General features: G+C 42.2%; 1 protein-coding gene across 2 annotated transcripts in view; it reads left to right on the forward strand.

Moving 5' to 3' along the window:
* The window catches only part of TTC7A (tetratricopeptide repeat domain 7A), a 168,565-nt gene that overhangs the window by 38,406 nt on the left and 109,385 nt on the right, over window positions 1–20,774 (forward strand). The window contains exons 9-11 of one of the 2 annotated variants that reach the window (XM_058800754.1): window positions 4,648–4,785; window positions 5,856–5,939; window positions 16,659–16,763. In XM_058800754.1, coding sequence (XP_058656737.1) covers window positions 4,648–4,785; window positions 5,856–5,939; window positions 16,659–16,763 — 327 coding nt within the window. The remainder of the gene's footprint in view (window positions 1–4,647; window positions 4,786–5,855; window positions 5,940–16,658; window positions 16,764–20,774) is intronic. The other variant, XM_058800756.1, reaches the window with a different exon arrangement.

Consider the following 20,774-nt stretch of genomic DNA (forward strand, 5'->3'; position numbering starts at 1 on the left):
AGTGGAATGAGTTGTACTATATCTGAGAGGAGTTTTGTGAGTTACTGGGGCATGGTTTGTCCTCCCTGTTCTACCCACATGCCATTTTCACAGCAGCTATGCAGTCAACCCTTAATATTTTCTTTGCATATGTTAGTGAGGGAAACCTTCAGGTGCTGTGTAGAGATGATCAGTAACTTAGGCAAAAAGTCTGTAGCCTCTTGCATTGAACAGGTTCTTGCCATTGTGAAGAATTAATTTGTTTTATTGGCAGTACAGGCAAAACAGCCAGAAGGGAGACCCAAAGGATATAGGCTAAATATTCCCCAGCTCTTAGCAGAAAAGGCATCAATTGCATGATTTCAAAGGGCTGTTGTCAATCTTACACACACGGCATTTGTTTTTCTCTCTTAATGGTAGTATTGAATCACACCAATTACATTATTACAGTACACTGTGTAAAACATGCTGCTGTTCTGTATAGATGGGTTGCAGTGGATCTGGCAATTATGTCTATTATGAAAAGACACAAGTTGAACATTCGAATGCCCATGAATTAGGGGGCAGGCAGCAGGCACTCATTAAAGATTTTAATTGCTTTCTTTTTCTTCTTTGGAAAAAAGCAGGGGAAGCCATGTTTCAAAGTGAGCAATTAAAGGATACTTCATAGCTAATTGCTGTGAGAAGGGGCTGCTACATGGAATATACTCTATTGTAATTCATATGATTACTTGACGTTTTATTAAGAAACACATCTTTGTACCGTGGTAAATTTAATTTTCTGCAGTGTAACTGTGTGCGTAATAACTGCTGAAGTAATGGCTGTTTTGATTTGCTGTGGCTCTTTTCCTTCCTTCCTGAAATAAACAAGCCATAAATAAATATCACTGATGTACAGCAAATCCTCTGTGGACGGGGGGGTTTATCTGGTTTGCAGGTGAGTGTCCTGTGTGTGTGGGTAGGAAGGCCCAAGCTGTGTGCAGCTCAGCACCGCGGCTGCTCGGAAAGGCAGAGCCAGCACAGGTCTCAAAGTCCCCTTTGGTGGCATTGCTGTGTTTGGAGCCAGAGCGAAAAGCCCTGCTGACCCCAGGCTCTGTGCCCTATCAGGTTCAGAGACACCACAGGGCCTGAATGCTGGGTTAGCTCAGGGCTGCCAGCCTGGGCTGGAGCCCCTTGGGGGTGTGTGGCCTGCAGACGGGCTGTGCCACTGGGCTGTGGAAAGAGGGGCTGAAGATTCTCAAGGTCCTAGGTCTGGGCTAACTGCAAAATGTGTCCAATCTCCCCAGATAGGACTGCTGTCATGTCTGAGCCCCCTACATGCACAGCTAATTGTGCCTTATGCATCCCAAAATTTCCAAGTGTGATGCATCTCTGGGTTGCTCAATTACCTTGGAATACTTCAAAAAAAGGAACATTTACTGTATATTTTTGCTTTTATAATGCAAGTTATGCTAATTCCCCGTGGTGCAACTTGTGTTGGTAGCACTGGTGTCTTTCCCCATCCCATAAAACAGCCTTGAACAGAGCTTCTCTAGGTGTGACTTTTCATCTCTCCGTCCTGCTTGTATGCTGTGAATTATGTGTGTGTGACAGTGGGAACAGCTTAAAGGGAATAGTCACGGTGGGGATGTTGAAAATGTATTTGTAGCTATGTTTTACTGCTGCTAATAGTGGAGAGGGAGGAAATAATGCAGTAGGACAAATTGAAATTGCTGCTTATGTTATGGATACACTGCTTGAGACCAGTGTTGTACAAATAACCTTTTTTCCAATTGTGTTCAGGAAAATTAGTGGTCTGAAACAACAGAAATACGAGTGCTGAAAAAATGTTGGTGTTAATAGCTTAGAATTTTTTGCATTCTCAATGCAAAATGAAGTGTCTCTCTGTGTACATTTCAATAGGTAAAATTCCCCATCCCACAGAATGGGGGTATTCTTCATTGCAGTAACTCTGCAACTGTTTTGCCCCTGTACTTGCCAGTGACTGTCAGGATTTCTCACTGACAGATTAATACTTACAAAAACTAAACGAAGGCAAAGAAAATAAAAAGGTTGATGATGATCTGAGGGACAGCAGCCTGCCTTCTATGAGAGGCAGGCCAGGCCACAGAGACATGCCAGTTTCCTGAGTGGGTTTCAGGAAATAGTGATTCATATTCCCTTCTCTGAGCTCTGTATGGACACTGCAGTAGTACCTTGAGCCTTACTTAGGACAGTGATTTACCTTATTGTGTTAGACACAATCTATATTCTTGCTACTGTTCAGTCAGTTTTTTTATGAGGTTTGTGCCTTTTGGTTTTGGGGTTTGTGGGGTTTTTATGTCTCTACTATAATGTGGGCTCTTGATTTATTTCTTTAGAGCAGCTGGAATTAGCAATTGGGAATAGATTCGGTATTAAAGAAATTGTTGAGATAGAAGTAACAATGAATTTGCTAGTGGCAACTTTTATGCTTTTATGGAAGCATAGAGAGTGATAGATTGCAAAGACCTTCTATAGCTTTTAGATTGAAAACCTTGAACAAAATCAGCAGGTCTATGACCTTCTTGGAAAGAATATTCATCATGCCTATGCATATGTTGCATTTAACTGCTGTCTGCTTGGGTAAAGTATGATATATACAATACATAATACTGCAATTTTAGAATGTTGCATCTATGCAGTATGCCCTGTATTCCTGCTTTTGCAGGACTGGGGTGTATTCTTCATTCTAGTACCAGTATCTGTGGCAAAACGTGATGGACAGTCATAAGTTTTGATTAATTTTGTGTCTGTGCTAATGCATCCACTTAAAAATCATAGCTTGGTACTTGATGGATACCCAAAAAAGCATCAGGCTGTAGCTGACTGTAATGGGAGGTTGTTGATGAGATTACAGAGCCTGTGGGTGCTGTCTCAGTAGCTGTTTGCTACAAACAATTGTCATAACAATGTAACTGGTGCAGAAAAAGCTGTTAATGCTATTGTATATATGTGGGAGGATTCGCTTGGCCATAAGGATCATACAGTATATGGCTTTACTTAACTCCTTTATTTCCTTTTAAAGTAGCAGTTTTATGTTAAATCCAAACAGAGCTTAAGCATGTATTTATTTTTTAATTTTTTTTTAATTCTGCTAATAAAGATAGACAAGCTATGCCTCTGTACTCTTGGCAGAATTTTTAAAGTCGTTTTCATTCTGTCATGCATTCTGTTTTTCTGAACTATTTTTTTAATCACGAATTGCATCTTTTGCAGTAGCATGAAAAAGAAAAATGCCTTTGTGGCTGCAGGAGTTGCTGTAAGTTTATTTGTGCAAACACTGGACTGGGTCTGATCTGTCAGCTTGCCTTTAGCTGCAGTCACCATTTAGCTCTTGGTTGAGATTGTGTTAGTTGTCAGTAATTTTGTTTGCAGTCTCGGCTGGAAGCTGTGATGAAGAGTGCTTGGAACTGGGGCATTACACAGATAAAATCATGATGAGACAGCTGCAGCTTAATCACAATGAAGTACGTGTGGGCTTTAAGGGCTGCATATTCTGGAAATTTTTATTATGCTTAATTCCATGTTTAACCTTTTTACAGAAAAAAATAATCTCACCACAATTAGAAAGAAATAGGTGTAAGATTATAGTTGTATTGTAAAATAAATCTCATAACCTTCCTGTTTCAAGGAGGGAACATTTTGTTTGCCTTTGCTCAAGGTGAATTTGCTGGCAGTTTTCTTGATTTTTCTGCTGTTTTAGATGTCTAGACTTGAGTGTCTGATGTTGCACCCCTTTTAGCTGAGAAGCCCAGGGCAGTATGTCTGTGCTATCAGATGGTGCTCAGGCTCAGTGGCGTCCAGCACTGCCTCTCCCAGAGGCTGGGTAGTCTCGGTGAGGCCCTCTGTGTTTGGAAACCAGAAGGAATTTTCCCTTTACTCTAGAATTGTAATCTCCCTCTTTGCGCTCAGAAAAGCACAAAGGGCTAGGATTCGGAGGTAAATCTGAGTCTGTGGCATGTGGCATTTTGGGACGTACTCAGAAACTGCTGAACTGATTGTTTCTGTCAAAAGTAATGTTTCTTCCCGATCTAGGCCCAGCAATGTACTGATAAATTAGCAAAATTAAGACATGTTTTATATATTTGAAAAAAACAATTTGTTATTGCATTGCCCAAACCTTTAATTGCTTTAAGTTGATGACAGGCAAATCTGATTACTTTGGCAACCTGCTCAAATTAGACAATAAAAGGTCAGTAGCAAAAAAGAACAACAAAAATGGGTGCTATTGTGAAGAAATCTAGTGTAGACACGGAAGATAAATTATGAAACTTGAAAGCAGTTATCACAGTTCCAGGCAATTGAAGTAATAAGGAAGATGGTTTAAGGATGGCCTTGAATTTCTGAATTATTGAGGAAATGGGATCTGGTAGGTCTGTTTCATAATGCTCTAATTCTGTGACACAAATCCAGATGAGATATGTGTAGCAGTTCCTTCCTGTAGGTACACCTATTTTCTTGAGTTTCCTTCATGTGGGTAGAAAACAGCTCTGTGGAAGCACCTTTGTTACGGTGGGATAAACTTTTTTAAAAAAAATCTTGAGATGATTTTAAACAAAATGCAATGAGTGGTGGTGTAGCTTCCTATGGAGGAGTCAGTTTTGTTGTTCTCTCCTGGTTTCTGATGGCTCTCTCGTGTGTGCGCAGGCGAACCGGGACGCAGTGATCAGCCGCGCCCCAGAGCAGCAGGATGACCGAGCCGTCAGCCTCCGGGACGCCTCTGCAGTCTACGACCTCCTCAGCATCACACTGGGCAGAAGAGGGCAGTATGTGATGCTGTCTGAGGTACCTCCCTCGGCCTCTGCCCCTCCAAACACGCTGGCAAAGCCCCTCTTCATGGTGGCTTGTCAGGGAAGGTGAAAATGGAGCGTGCTGTCAGCAGAAACAGCTGCAGAGCTGTGGCTGCACAGGCTAGAAAGGCACACAGAATTGTTGGAGACATTAACATAATTTATGTGTAGGCACTTGAAAAAAGTGGCTGCCTTTTGAAGCAATGGTGTACACTAGCAAGTCCCATTAGCTGAGAAGTGTAAATGTGTCTTGGTTTGGAAAGACAGGAGGCTGCTAAGGAAGGCAGGAGCCTCCCCGGAAATGGAGAATGTAATCCCTCCCCAACCCTCTGAATTGCTATAAATTTTAAGTTAAGGGGGTCTCAGGAAAAAATATGGGAGCAGGAAATAATAGTTCTTTAATAGGGAAGAAAATAAAAGGATGAAATAAACAATGCGGTACACTAGAACAACCCTGACAGAGTCAGAACCCAACCTGACACCCTGTGGGTCAGGGTGCTGGTAGCAGTCCAGTTGGAATTCTGGCTGCAGTCCTCCTGAAGTGTCAGCTGTGGCTCTGTTGGAGCAGGGGGTCATGTAGAAAAGGACGTGTTCTTTCTCCAAAGATCCAGTGGAAGAAGAGGCAGCTGCTGTTCCTTTGGGGAATCCAGTGGAGAAGCCGTGCTGGTGTTCCAGAGCCTCCGGATTATATCTGGGTAGCAGTCCTTGGCTCCTCCCTCTGGGCGGAGCATCTCACAATGGGGTGCTGTAGTTCTTATCAGTCATGCAGTGACTTCAATAGTCTGTTATCAGCAGATGTCCCCTCCCCAGGGAGGAGTGATTGTGGTCACTCAGAGAGAGAGATAAGGCAAACTGCCCACTTGACACGAGACAACTGCCATACAGATGGGAATAGAATACGTCTTGCCTTGCAATCTGGAACAAAACAGTGTCATTAAAAAAAAAAATCACCTGGGTCTCCAGGGCCACAACAGATTGTTTCCTGACCCAAGCAGCAGTCTTGACAAAAGGCGTAAGGAAGAAAATAAATAAAGTCTGATATTCCGTTCATAATTTCTTTCTCAGTGCTTGGAGAGAGCCATGAAGTTTGCATTTGATGAATTTCACCTCTGGTACCAGCTTGCCCTGTCCATGGTAGCTTGTGGAAAGGTAAGGTTCAAACCAAAGGGCTCAGAAAGGGCACATTTTCCTCTGGAAGAGTGGATCTGGATTACTTGTTTGAATGTGTAGTGTCATGTGTGGGAGTAGGTGCCAGCAGGCAGGTCTGTGAAAGGACAAGTGCTCTCCTTTTAGTCTCTGATTGCACTTTGTGATGAGGGGTGTGCACTTGGTATTGAGTACTGTTCTTTCTGTGTAGTGTTTTTTCTCATTACCGAGGAGAAAAATGGATTTTGTGCATAGCTGTGGGTTGAAAAGCATTATACAGCTGTCCATTGTCTGCAGGTTCAACATAAATGGGCTTAGTATAAGAAAGGACTGATGTCTAAAACTGCCATCAGTTCTCTCTGTGTCTCTGGGCACTTGACTTCAGCTGTGGTTTCTCCATCTGTTAAAGGAAATCTAAATGTTTTTTCGTAGAGAACTTGTAAGTTTTAATATTTTTGAAGTGCTTGGTGTAAAACGTGGTCTAGAAAAAGAAAATGTGAATGTTGGCATGGCCATGTGTTTCAGCATAAGTGTTTTTTTAAAATTAGTGTGGTATTTGTGAAAGTCACAGTAAACCACTGAGATGGCTGAAATGTGGTTGTGAGAAGTAGGCAAAGGTAACAGGAGCTGTTCTTTATTAGTCTTAAAAGAGTGAACTTCCTGTAGGAAATGTAGATGGTACAAAATGTAGCCAGTTCATTCTGGAGTCTCCACCTACATGTTTGGGAGGTATGAGCAAATTGATGCTGTGCAAAAGTGGACCACCTAATATGGTCCTATATTCTGTGCCCATGGAGTGTACAGGAATCCATGTGGACCTGAGTGGAGACCACCAACTAGCACTCACTTGCCAAATTCCAGCTACTACTGGTCTTTTATGGCTATAGGCTGAGCTGGAAACAGTGGCCTTGGCATGGAAATAAGAGATGAACCTATGCTTTTGCAAAGAAATTGTCTTGTGATGTGTAAGTGGCTGCAAAGCTTGGAAGTAGTCTGAAGAAATACCTTTACTTTTGTGAGCATAGGTAAAGCCTTATCTTGGAAGACTGTCTATTGTTAAGTATTCTATTTCCAAAAAATGGTAGAACAAGGAGAGAAAGTCTAATAAAAAGCATCAAATGTGACTAAAGGTATAGTAAGCAGTACTATGAAAAGACTGAAATGATTTTTTCACCTTAAAGGGGAGGAAAAAAAGTCCGAGAGAAGTCTGCAAGAGCTTTTAAAAGGAGGGATTAATCTTGTCTGTGGTGGTTAGGACAAGATGTGATGGCATCTAATTGCAACAACACAAGTTCATGTTTCTTATTAAGCGGCAAAAAAATAAGGATAGCAGAACACTGGAAAAAGAGTGCCCTGTGGAGATTGTGTGGAGCCCAAATCACTGGGGAGCTGTGGAACACCATAGGCAAAGCTGTAGTGACCCCTCTGTGAGGCACCAGGGGTGTCTTCTGTGGGACCTTGCAAACTCTGATTCTGTTCTGGGACTCCATCATTGTCTCCTTTTAAATATAACAGATCTGGCTGATTTATGAGATACCAAAGCTTTGGCAATGCATATTAGATCAGCAGGGAGCTGAACAGAGATCTTGAGTCAGGAGCCTCAGAGATTGCTACAGAAGTTTAGTACAAGCATTTCAAAATCCAATTCCAAGCTTGAAAGCAATGGCTAGACTCAGTCATGTGTAAGGAAACCCAAATGTACTGGTGGAATACTTTAACAATGAGCTTGGTGCCATGGTGCTAATACCTTGCACTGACCTATGTCAAGTGGGGGCTGACATGTCATGTCCAGCTCACCTTGGAATTCAGCTGGAGTTAGCACAGTCCTGCCCTCTGTGTCTGTGCAAATCCTGCAGCTACCTGAACCCTTGATACTGAGGACAGCAATGATACACAGGCCATGACAGAAAGGCTCAGAATCTTACCATGAACATGGGGTTTATCTGGGAGTTCTGTAGGCTTTACAGGTTGTGTGACCTGATTCTCAACAGCAGACAATGCTATAGCTCTAGTAATCTTCTGGAGAGCAAATGAAAGATTTTAACTGCTGATGTTTGAGAGTGAGTGTATGGAGAGAATAATTGTGCTTCAGTTTTAGGTTAGCATAGATTAGGAGAAGTGGGGCCTGATCTTTAGGTTCTAACAACTTGAATGGCAGTTCCATTCTTGTCCATTCTGTGTTTGTATATCTCTTCACCTTCCCTACCTGTTAAAGAATATTTGTTACTTAGATATTTGTGTTGCTCTTTATGTTTTTTATCTCTGTAGTTGTCCTATCTTTTCAGATTTTGAAGTACATCATGTCTTTTTGCCTGTACTTTAAATATTTACAAGGTAAAATGTCCTGATCTTGCTTATTGATGTAAAAGTGCTAAATGTTCTGAGCCCTATATGGGTCAGAGGGAATTCCCTTACCCAGCAATCCCATCTGTGCAGTATTTCACTTCTAATCCCAAAGTATTCCCTGAGGATTCCTGTCATATACTCTGCAATGCGTCATCTTGCTAATGGGAGATGTGGCATACATTTTATATTGCTTTGCAGCTTGATAGCAGGACAGAGTTCATTTACAAGCAAGTGCTCCAGTGTAGCAGAAAGAGCTGATGAGAAAACAGTATGGTCAGTCTAGACTGCACAATGCAGAGTACACTTGAGCTTTTATAGGTGAAGATCTATTTTCACCTGTCTCAGTCACAGCCAATTCATGATCTCATTTCTTGGTAATGAAACCTCACATCCTGCAGCATTACTTGTTCTGCAGTACAGCAAATTGCACTCATAAATCCTAGGCATGACAGGAACAGTTTTATCAACCTGTAAATACTGGAAACTTTGGTTTCTCTTTTTTTTAAACATGTTTTTAGGATTTTCAATTCTGACCTTCTTAAAAGTGCCATAAAATCCTATCTCACCCTCTATTCTATACTGAATTTAACTAGAGATATGTTTCATTTGTATATTCAGACTATGTCAATTAAGTCAAATTTCAGTGTAGTTTCTTCTTCTGCCAGACGAGAAATTGCCAAATAGTGATTGTCATTTTTCACAAGTGATCAGTCTGAATGTCAGGCCAGCCACCTTGGCTCATTACCGCACGTAGGCTTGAGTTTACACATTATTCTGAAAAGCATGTGTCTTAACAAAAATAGGCACATCACTTCAGTGAGTTCCTACAGGCCTTGGGGCTTCCTAAAACGGTAAATGAAAAAACTCAGGGAAGCATAACCTTTCTGTCTGTCTTTTATCCACTTAAGTGATGGAAATAATGGAGTGGCAGCAATTTCACTTTCCTGTGTTTCTCAGAAACTTGCACCATAAGAGATGGTGTGCTCTGGTTGTTTTTTAACCCATTTTTAGGAATGCCTTTTATATTGAGCTCTATTCACTGAACAAGAGGGGCATGTACATCTAAATGACAAAAATCCACCATTACATTTGAAATACTTTTGTAGACAAATTTAGATGGGAAAGGAAAGGAAGCGCTGGGAAAACATAGACAATGGCAAAGACGTGGTGGGAGATGTCCTATGTCACCAAGTGCAGTTCTGAATAGGCCAAAGATGTTTAAATCATTCTAATACAGTAGCCCTGTTCCTGTGGTGCTGAATGCTGAATTCTTCACAGATGCTTTGAGTTCCTTCTGCTGGTAATAACCTCAGCTGTGTGGCAGTATCAGCTGGGGGCTGAGTGGTCATTGCAGCTCCCTGCCTCGGCTGCCGTGCGTGGCCAGGCGGGAGGCTGAGTGGCAAGTGGTGTAATAGCTGGGTGCCATCTGGCAGGGTCCTCAGGCACTGAGACAAGCCACTGTCCTGCTGCCAGAGTCAAACCAGTGCAGACAGTTGCATCTGCTCATCTCAAGATTTTGAAAAAGTGACCAGTATTGAGCAACATGGGGGAAGGAAGGACCAAACTTGTTTTTACAGAGTGGAAAAGACTTGGTAGCGTTCACAGCAGAGAAGAGAGCTTGGGGTAGATTTGTTCTCTGCTGCTGCTTTCCATCTCAACAGTTTTCTCTGGAGGTTACCAGCACACAGCCCTCCTGCAGACTAGGATAGCTCTACTGGCATTTCTGAACTTGGAGGCAGAATTATCAGTGTCTAGATGATGTATTACAAGCACAAGGGATGTGTAATAGGGTCCTTGTGCACTCACAAGCATTTCCTTGGCCTTGGACCAGTTGGATCAGTTACATGCTCCTTTTTCAGGTCCCTTTCCACCTACTACCCTCACACAGGGCAGAGCCTGGGTGTCCCAAAGTGTTGCTGGAGCTCCCTGGGATAGAGAAGAAGTGCATAGTGAGTAGGCTCTAGCTTAAGTTTATGGTACTTAAGAAAGTCTCCTAGATCTGCATTGTGAGTGTTAAAATACATGCCTTGGACAGCATGTTGCAGCGTTGATGCCTGTCTTCTGCCTACCATACAAGGAGCAAGATTTGTGTTTAGTGATACCAACTTGCCATTTTTCTAATGGTAATGAGGGAGGGATTCTTCAAGGATAGCAGTGAAATTATTCTGTGAACACAACTGAGTCTGTGTAGTCTAAAAGTGCTGGGTGCCCTAGTTGAGCCGTTCAACTCTCATGAGTCTTAATCTTTAAGGTACAGTAGATGTTTATTGTTGTTAGTGTATGCAATGCATGGGAACATTTTCACAGTCATGTTCAATGTCTCTGCCTGAAAAAACCCCACAACACAACTTGGTTGGTGAATGAAGAACTTTAGGATGTGTGTTTCTGGAGAGGAGGAGTGAGCAGTAATATAGCCTTAGGCCAGCTGATGGAGGGCTGGAGTATCTGCTAGGAGAGGATAATTGCGCTCACCCCTCAGCTGTGTGCTCACTGAGAGGCTGAGGTACCTCAAGAGTGAGTAAAGGAAGAGCTTGGGAACAACAGAGGGGTCTGTGGGGAAAAGCCTCTGTGAGAGCTCCGGGGAGCTGGAGGCAGGTACCTGGAGGCAAGGACTGTGCTCAGCAGGCCTTGTGCTGGGTTGCTCATGGGGGTTATGTTTCCTCTGGTGCCTGCCACACAGCTCTCCAGCCCTGCAGAACATGGCCAGCTCAGTGCTTGCCTTGAAGACAGCAGTTGTGTGACCTCAGAGACTGCTGCATTGTTGCTGACCCTCCCCAGCCCCCTCAAGCCCATACTGAGGGCAGCACAGGAGCAATGGTCAGCACTGCCCTGTAGGTAGGTAGACCTGGCAGTAGGGGATGCTCCAAGCATGATACCTTGCAAAATGAGGCAGCTAAAGCTGCTTTCAGCTACACAAAATGCTTCTTTCTGCTTTTAGCCATTATGTTTGTTCTTCTTTAAGGCAACAGGGAAAAAAAATCACGCATGTCTACCTGAATGGTTTTCCTAATCATGTAATGCTTCAGGAGGTGTCTGGTGTTATACAAAGTAATTGAATCCTTTTTGGCATCTGTCATTCAGCTGTGTTTTTGAGGGACTCCAGCTCTTCCCAGAGCTAGTCTTGCAGTGTCACTGTCCTCCCTGTGGCTGCTCAGCAATTGGAGATACTGCAGTCCTGCCCAAAGCTTGTGCTGGCAGCATTTTTAAGGTTTTGAAACCAGTATTACACAGACGTGAACTCTGATTTTGGAGCCCTTAGCAAGTTGCTGATACACACTGGTCATAGCCAAATAATGACAAGCTAATGCCTGAGCTGCTCCTATCTGTGCTGCACCCAAAAAAAGGAATCCTTCACCTTATTTAAGCAGTGCAGCAAAAGCAGATGTCTCTAAGTGCTTCAAGGAGCTTCAAGTTTGACTCAGCCGTGCCTGTATTGCCAACACACAGCTTTCCAGAAGGTTAGAAGGAAAGTTAAAAATATATTTAATACATAATTCTGCAGCAACAGCAGACAAATTTTATGATTTAGGCTCTTCCTTCTGTTGGTATCCTTGCAAAAGCTTAGGCTGGTTGCTAGGCAACTGACATTAAAAAAAAAAAGTACATTTCTCTTTGTATTGCAGGCAGGAACCTTGGGAGCAGCAGAGGCCTCGGATGGCTCCTTAAATAGCATTGCTGGGGAATGAAAGTTAAAATATTGAACATTCATTGGTTAAAGATCCTGTTACAAAGGTCAGCTATCTTGGGGATATTCAATAGTTTGGTTTCTTTTGGTGCAAAGGAAAGATTAGAAGGGAGTTTGTCTGTGTGCTGTAGATAGTACAAAAATGGAAATTTCCTAAGATGCCTGGCTGTTGAGCAGAATACCTAGGTGGGCTCTATAATTGCCTTCAGGCTTAACTCTCTTTTCTTGACAGAAAGTGTGAAGTGAGGTGTTTGTCACATTAGCAAGTACAAATGTGTGCTTATAGATCTTAGAATGTAAGAGGTACTTTTAAGAGGGAGTATTTGAAGCTGCTTAACTCCAGTGCTCTAATTTGATAAACACAAAGCAAAAGAAAAGGGATGGAATCAGTTCCTGTGTTAAGAGAAGTAAATGTCTTAGGGGAATAATGTTCATGCTGAGATTCACAGAAATCTCTAAATTCAGTGAAAGCTAACAGCAAAACTACTGGTTGCAGAGTTCTTAATTGCTTGCTCATTCTCTCATCTTTCTGTGTCAGTTCAAGGCCATTTATATCTAAATGGCTGTGAATCCCAGGACACAGGGAATAATAATTCTTGCATTGGGATGAAATATTTCCTCCACTTCCCCACAATCGCTTTGAAATAGTGCAGTTTTTAGACAGGATGATGCAAGAAATACAGCAGCACTAGTTGTAGAAATTAATTTGTATACTAAACTGCCAGGTAAATTGGGAAGGAGGCTGTCTACCAACACACCATCTTGAGGAATATTTTTCCTTCTGGCTGAAAAGTAGCAAAGAAGCAAAAAACTAGGGAGGTTTATGGAACCTGTGCAAGAGAAGAGCAACTGTTCATGGCACGTCACAAGTCTGTCAGACATTATTTACTGTCTGGAAATTAATCTTCCTTTAACTTATATCTGTGTTTTCTTTATCTTCTAAATATAAAATGGCTCTTTTATTTCCTTTTCTGATTGCTTTGGTATGGTGAGAGAGCAAAGGAGAGGAAAGAATGGGAATTGTGTTGGAGTAATCCAGAAAAACCATTAGGGCAGCATCTATGGGTTTACCATAACTGATGGCAAATTCTCTTGAGCCATTTGGAAAAGGAAGAAAGCAGATTAACTGTAGGATGCTCTTGGTTCCCTTCTGCCAATGTGCAAACATCTTTGAGGAGTATGCCTCCATGCTTCATTATTGAATTAGTAAATAGGGAGTGGGAGTTGTGTTCTGTGTTTGGATAGTTATTTTTCTTTACATTTTATTCACTTACAGAATTCAAAACCATGGCTACTATAATTATGCAGGAGGATGTGTCCTCGCCATGCTTCCCCAATAGCTTCCTTGTGATTCCTTGCTCTAGATGAGAGGCCAAATGAGACCTCGCTTTCTGAAGTCCTAGGGAACTGATTCTAGTGCAGTCATTATAAGCCAGCAATTAGCAAGTTAAATAGAAACACCATAAATCCTGGCTTGAATCATTATGTGAGCCCCTCTGAAGCTCAGAATCATGAGTGGGAAGCATGTGCTCACTTGGAATTCAATTTCTGCTCTTCTCAAAACATGCCTCACCAATAAATCAAATTATTATTGCCTTGCAGTGAATCTCACAAACAATGCACTTGGCTGCCTGGTCCACCCACACTAAGTGAAAGAATATGTACATTTTAATTACCAGATTATTTCAATGTTGCACAAACACTGTTTCATATTAAATATTTTTACAAACCAATGATATTCAATAATGAATGCTTGATATTTTTCCCTGGCTATTAATGTCTGTAATTAGTATCTTTAAGAAACCTTGATATTACATGTCATGCCAGTCTCCTCTAAGTAAGGTCACTGTGGGAGTGGGATATTATTTCTCCTGTCATTCCTTGACTCATGTTTTCATCATCTGTATAAAATATCTGCTGAGTAAATTTTTCAAGGTGAAATTATATAATATCTCTTGAATTTTTAAAATGCAGCTGGGGAGAAAGGCTTCATGTCACCCTGTTTCCAAAACCACTTCTGCTCCATATGTTTAGCTGCAAATTTTATAAACTTCTTTAAAATGACATAACTTTGTAAATGTTTTAGGAGCAGCGCAGAAGTTTTGCCTCTTGCTCTGTAAATCCATGTTCAGAAGCTCTCAAGTGCATATGTAATGAAGTGACTCGACACCTGAGGTGTTTGTGTGTAGGCACAAGGTGGGACCTTCTCCTGTGCAGCACTCTGTAGTCACTGCTTTGCAGTGGCCTCCTGAGCAGGCCTGGGGCAGGACAGACATGGCAGGGCTCTGTGATGTGAGGTGTTGGAGGCTGTGGTGTTGGCTTGTCCTGCAGACAGAGAGGGAGCAGAGTTCAAGAGGAACTGGCAAGGAATGGCTTGTGTCACTTCTCTTCTGGTGTAGGTCCTGCAGCTGTGGCCCAAATTAGGACAGGCCTGTCACTGCTTTGGCTTGTGCTAGTGCTGATTGTGCTGAACACAGGAGAGCAGCCACCAGCTCCCAGGTGCCTCCTGCTTTCCCTGCAGCTGCAGTGCTGGAGGGGAGCTGAGAAATGACCGCAGGGTTGAGCTTGTGTCTGTTTTTGCAAGCGTTGGCTCTGGACAGTGTATGGCCTTTTACATATCTGGCCTTTGCAGTTCACTTTTGCATGGTGAGATGACAAGGGTTGGTGGAGTTCAGCTGCAAATATACTGGCTGTCACAGTGCATATTGTCCTGCTGTCACATTTATTTATTTTCGGGATACACCTGTGGATCTGGAATACAGGTAGGAGGGCAAGAAGATATCATCTGGCCTAGGTGCCTTATGGGATTATGCTTGGATTTCCAGCACATCCATCATGCTGCGGGGAATACCAGCTGCTTTCAGTGCATTTTGTGTGAGAGGGGAATAAGATGCCACTAAAACCTGGGACACCACTTGTTCTGAACAAACAGGTGTCAGGGAGGTTCATTCTGAGGGATGCTAGTCACCTCATGGCAACAGAGCACAGCAGTGTGTGTGTTCCTGTACCTCAGGGTTGAATTACACGTCTTTGTTTCTCAGAGGGATGAAGTAATGGTTCAAGCTCTAGGACAAAGTTTATTGATTTCCATCCTTGGTCTGAGACAAGCTTCCTTCTGGCTTTAGGCAAAGTGTGCATTTTGAATTTTAAATTAGCAAAGTGCTTCCTCACTTTTACTGATCCTGCCTGATGCTCTACACAAGTATGAGCAACCTGAAGAATACAGGGTGTGCTGCTGCTCTTGTTCAGACCACAAGGTTGGTACCTAAGCTTTTCAAGCAGGAGGATTTGCGCCCTGCTGCATTGGTTATAAAACCCCACTTTGCTTTAAGGTGGGCATGGCTGGTGTACATCTGGTTTTCCATTTTTCCAGGTTCCCTTCCAAGCAAATTCCTAATCAAGCTTTTTAATTCAGTAGCAAGAAGTGGACCTTCAATCTGTGGAGGAAGAAGCTGTCAGGTGCAGCCCACTTTGATGTGGTGGAAAGAGGGAAAGTGCTGATGGACAGTGGGAATGTGAAGCTGTGGTGTTGCTGCAGGGGATTGCAGCAGTCACCACAGTATGTGTAGATCAGAGTTCTGGTAGGGAGAGCCCCTGGGAGTCAGGAGGAGACACCCAGGACCTGATAGGAATAGCAGATTGTTGGGCTTTGCAAGCTTCTGTTGCCACTCTTCTGTAATATCGAAAGGCCATGGTTATTTAACATTCTTCTGAGCAGGAACATTGTGTCTTGGGACTGTGTGGAAGACTTTGGGAGGAAACAGGCATGCAAGGAGAAATTCCAAGATACCCCTTGAGCTTAAGTGTGAGAAAAATTGGATTAGGGTCAGTAGTGGGGAAGGTTTAAAACTGTGGTTTGGGTGAAATGGGCTTGGAGTCTCTGGTAGGGCAACTCCTGTCACCTTCTTACTGTCTGCAGTGGCCTTCTCATCACTGCCTCAGACCAGAGCTTTCTTCACTCCCCTTTAAAAGCATCTGAAATGTGGCAGCCATGAATGTCACAATGTTTGCAGAGCACATCAGATCCAAAGGGCTGTGCAAGTGCTAATCTTGGAAAACATCCTCATTAATGGTAACCTAACACCAGAAAGACAGCAAGAGCTTTATGGGCTTTCTTTCTAACGTGTGCTTGGGCCACCCAGTGAACAGTGTATTGATCTGCATCCACCCTTTGTATGGTGGGGTCCCAGTTGCTTTCTTTTATGTTCTGGAACTGGAGAAGACACAAAACAACCTACTGAGCAGATTGCTTTAGCTGAACAAACCTCTCTTGAGTGAAGTCAGCCTAAAATATGAATGTACTGGAGGATAAGCTCTTTATGATCTCTTCTGGCTTACTGGAAGATGATTATATGGAAGGAAAGCTACAGCAGAATTCTTGTGTATTGGGAGGGCAGAGTTAAAATAACCAGTGCATTGATAGCTAAGAAAACTGTGTCTTGTGAAGTGCACAGACAGGACTGCCTGTTAGGCGTGTTTCCTCTGAGCGTGGGAAGAGTGTGTTTGTGTGCGTGTGTGTACGCACGGCTGCGTGTGGAGGTGGCAATAAAGTTGCTGACTTGTTGCTGACATGGGATTCTTTTCTCCACAGCATTTCTTTGTACATGTCACTGCAGTGTTCTGCATGGACTCTCAACAGCATTGTCTAATTAGCCTTTTTTATTTCCTCCTCCTCTCTCCCACTCCCCCAGTCGGCATATGCCGTGTCAGTGCTCAGAGAGTGTGCTAAACTGCGACCTACCGATCCCACCGTGCCTCTGCTGGCTGCCAAGGTCTGCATTGGGTCACTGCACTGGGTAAGCAAGCTGATGCAATTCCTATTATGTAACAGATTAGGTGCTGCAGTGACAGTGCCACAGTCTAGTTGCAATGGGGAGAAAGGGAATCCCTGCTAAAATCATACACACATGTGTGCCCTTTATAAAAAATGAAAATCCCTGCAAGAAATTTTGTAGTGAGTCATTTAAATGTATTTTGCTGGCACATTGAAGAAAGGAGGAGGGGGGAAAGTCATAACAGCCATTCTGAGGACTGCTGCTTCAACTGAGTGTCACATTGAATCAGCCACTCTTGTAGCCCCTGCAGGACACAAGTTAATAGTTATAAGTGGACTGTTGGATAGTTCGGGTCTGCTGGACAACTCAGTCCTTTGTTCTTGAAGTTGCTGTGTCAATGTTTTGTGTTCTGGATGTGTTGATGTACGCCCCAGAAGCAGAGTGGGAGTGGAAGTTGTGTGCCCGTGAAATTCTGATTATCCAAAGGAACAGAAACATCTGTCACTCTTTCTCTACTTGGTTTAATTAACTGAATGGCAGCCTGCTGTTCTCACCTGTCCTCACCACGAGGTGTCCCTGCAGTCAGTGAAGGATTACAATTGCTGAACAGAAGTAAAACAAGATGCAAGAAAACATGAAAGAAAATGCCAGAATAATCTGCACAGATCTTTGAGAAAAGTTGTAGAAGCCAATTTGCTTCTATTCCAATTTGCTTTTGTTTTGTTCCCTTACCCCACCTGCCCACCTTCTACATCCCTGTCTGATGAAAGCTGCTGTTCAGCTAAACTTGAGGTGTATCAGTTTACACCACTGTCAGGGAGGGTGTCTGGTTGTGTATGTTCTTGAATGAACTACACTGTTCAAACTATAGTGGTTAAGCTTATATGTGAGTCAGCAAAAGCTGGGCAGCATCTTTTTCTAGGAAAAATCTTCAAGTCTGAGGACCTTAAGGGAATCCTTGCTGAACTACCCAACCTACTTCTGCTCTACATTTGGAGCAATTTAACTCTCTTCTATCTGCAGCTCAGTCTCTAAATTTTGAAGGCTGGAAGTCATTCAGTGATATATAAAAAGATTCACAGTGAATGTTATTTTTTAAAATAAAATAAATAAGGTTTTTTTTATTCTTAGAGGTGTTGAAACAGTGTGAAAGTGAGGCAGTACAGCTGTGTTGAATGCTGTTCTTAGTATGTCTGATGAAGTTTTCAATGCACAGCTAGCATATAAAAATACCTCGTCACTTTGAAAAGACAATGAGACACTAATTCAATTCCAGCTTGGGCAATTCAGTGTGTCCAGACTTCTCATACATGACAGAGCTGATAAAACAACTGGCTAACCCTAAAAAGTAGCAAAGGCAAGGGGAGAAGGGAAAAATGAGCTGGTTTTGATTATTTCAAAGCAAGAGGTTTTTTTTTCTTCTATGTACTGCTTTTTTATTGTGTGAAATGCTTTTCAGTGTTATTCAAACAGACCCTGGCTCAGAACTGGGGGTATTATGAAATAAAATCACGATTTCACAAGAGGGCAATTTTAATGCAGTTATCTAGAGCACAGCCTTATGAACTAAAACCAAATTAAAAATATTCCCTCTCCCATTCTTTTCAGTCAGTGGCCTATGCTTTACCCTCATAGCAAACTTGATGATGGTATAGAAGGGTTTTAATTAAGGGGAGTCTGAGGGAAATCAGATCATCTTTTAAAAGAACTGAAATGATAGGTTCCTACATCTCTTAGTCAAAGGGGTGCTTTTGATATTACTGCCAGACTCCTGTGCCTAATAAAGACCTTCCTGCTTAGCAGAGCTGTTTTTCTAAATGTCATCCTTACAGTAATTATTTGCATTTAAATTACATGGCAATCAAATCAGAATTGAATAATTTAAACTGGAAGTTAACAAGCTGATCAATGCCAGTATAAATAGAAAGGAAGATAGACATGGGACAGGAACAGTCTAATGGACAAATATTAGCAGTTACAAATATTCAAATACATCTTCCTTTTCAGAACATATAAAATATTATTAATTTTTCAATTAGGAAATATATCTGTGTACTTGATTTCTGGCTAGGCAGGAAAAGGGTGAAATCAGATCACCATTTATCCAAATGAAGCAGCTAATTTATATCCTGCATCTGTCTACTGTGTGGCGCAGTACTGTAGACAGTTTGTTTATAGCCCATGGGCAAGCAGTACTTTAGTCTTCTTTCAGCTACTAGCAATAAAAAAACAACCCAAAATACAACATTTATGCAGATGGATAATTACAGAATGTCATGAGAAGCACAGAACAGTTTCTTTCATGATTAATCTAGTGATCACTTAAGTCATTTTGCTGGCTCTGTACATGGTGTCTCAACACACTTTAAGAGCAAGGAAAACAGAAAATTAATTGAAATATACTATAATGATTTACAACATTGAGGATGCTCTGATCACATCTATGAAATAATCTCTCAGTGCAGAACAAATCAAAGTGAAAACGTGGATGCATTCATACAGTGCCATGCAAATCAATATGTAGCAGAGCCTGATGCAGAAAAGAGCTGAGCCTCCCCCAGCTTCTGTTGTGGCAGTATGACTAGATCATTAACTGATGCAAGTTGGCAGTACTCTGCTGGCATGTTAGGGGTACCCTGCTGGCTTACATCAGATGATCTGCCCATCAACTGCTAGCTTCTAGGATTGGGCCTGCAGTAAACAACTGAGTGGCATAAGCACTGTTTTGGCTCCCTTTTTCAGAATTAGAGGTAATAAAAAAAATCCACTGTAAACAATAAATCAATACTTCATTAATTCTAAAGCTTGAGCCAGTAGACTTGGAGGGCCAGAAAAGCTTCAAAATGAATGTACATATGTAAACCACATTTGTATGGTCAGGATGCAGTCAAACCTGTCCAGCAAAGTTGGAACCTCTGTATTGTATCTGAACTATTACACAGGTGTTTTAAATGCTTTTGTAGTAGGCTCAGAATTACTTTTGAGGTAACATGCTGCTAAACCTTCCAGCTTGCTGGGGTTTCAGCACAGCAGTTGGCTGGACTTGCACATGGATGATTCTATCAAGCAAACACAAAGCCCATTTGTGTTTAGCCAGCTGTCTTTTAACTTTCCAGAATGCACTGTGAAGTCTTTGACTATTGTGGGTCAGAATATTGTTTTAAATTTCCATAGAAGAGTTGAGGTAGCTTGCACTGGAACATGTCCATCCTGAGGCTGCTTTGCCTTGCTCCACTATAAATTCAGAGTTCTGCTCACTAAAAGGCTTGCTGCAATTTCCTCTTTCACTCAGCCTTCCCTGGCATGGTCTCAGCTGAATGCTCACTTGCCTATTTTGGCAATGACTTTGAGTTGCAGAATGAGTTGTTGTTTTTAATATTTTAATAGTACAGTTCTGTTAATTTCACTACTAACCTAGGTTCTCCAGGATGCTGTTATGGCAGGTATTGTGAAAATACTAAAAATGGAACTTCTTCCTACAGACAAGCATTAAATACTGAATTTCTCCATTTTTGGGAGCCATGTTTGAGGTGTTCAGGATTACCCTGATGCTTTCTTTTGCCTTTTACTCAGTTGATATCAATGGAGGCATGTTGAATATATTGTAAACACACATAGAGCGAAATGGACTGTAGTCCTAGGATAGGCTTGACTCTTCTAGAACTCTACTGTGACAAGAATCAGGAAGACATGAGGCCATGTCTATCATTTTAATTGCTCCACAGTTGATATAATAGCAATAGTGGTGGTGTGCTAAGCTTGTGTAGCATCAAATGATGCTGTATTATCAGCTAATAGAAGCTTTTTCAAAGGACTTTGTTCCATGGCAAAAGCTGCACAGGATGGTGCTGTATCTCATATTTCCCTTGTTTCTTTGAACTAGTATGCACAGCCAAGTGCTCTACTGCAGCACTTTGCTGGGAAGGCAGAGATCATGCCATCAGTCAGGGAAAGGGAGAAGTGGTGGTGTTGGGCCAGGGCAGGCTGTGCATGGAGTTATAAAAACTGAGTGGGACATGCCATGAGGTCGGG

Source organism: Ammospiza caudacuta, chromosome 3, assembly GCF_027887145.1.
Source record: "Ammospiza caudacuta isolate bAmmCau1 chromosome 3, bAmmCau1.pri, whole genome shotgun sequence".
In the NCBI taxonomy this organism is placed as follows: domain Eukaryota; kingdom Metazoa; phylum Chordata; class Aves; order Passeriformes; family Passerellidae; genus Ammospiza; species Ammospiza caudacuta.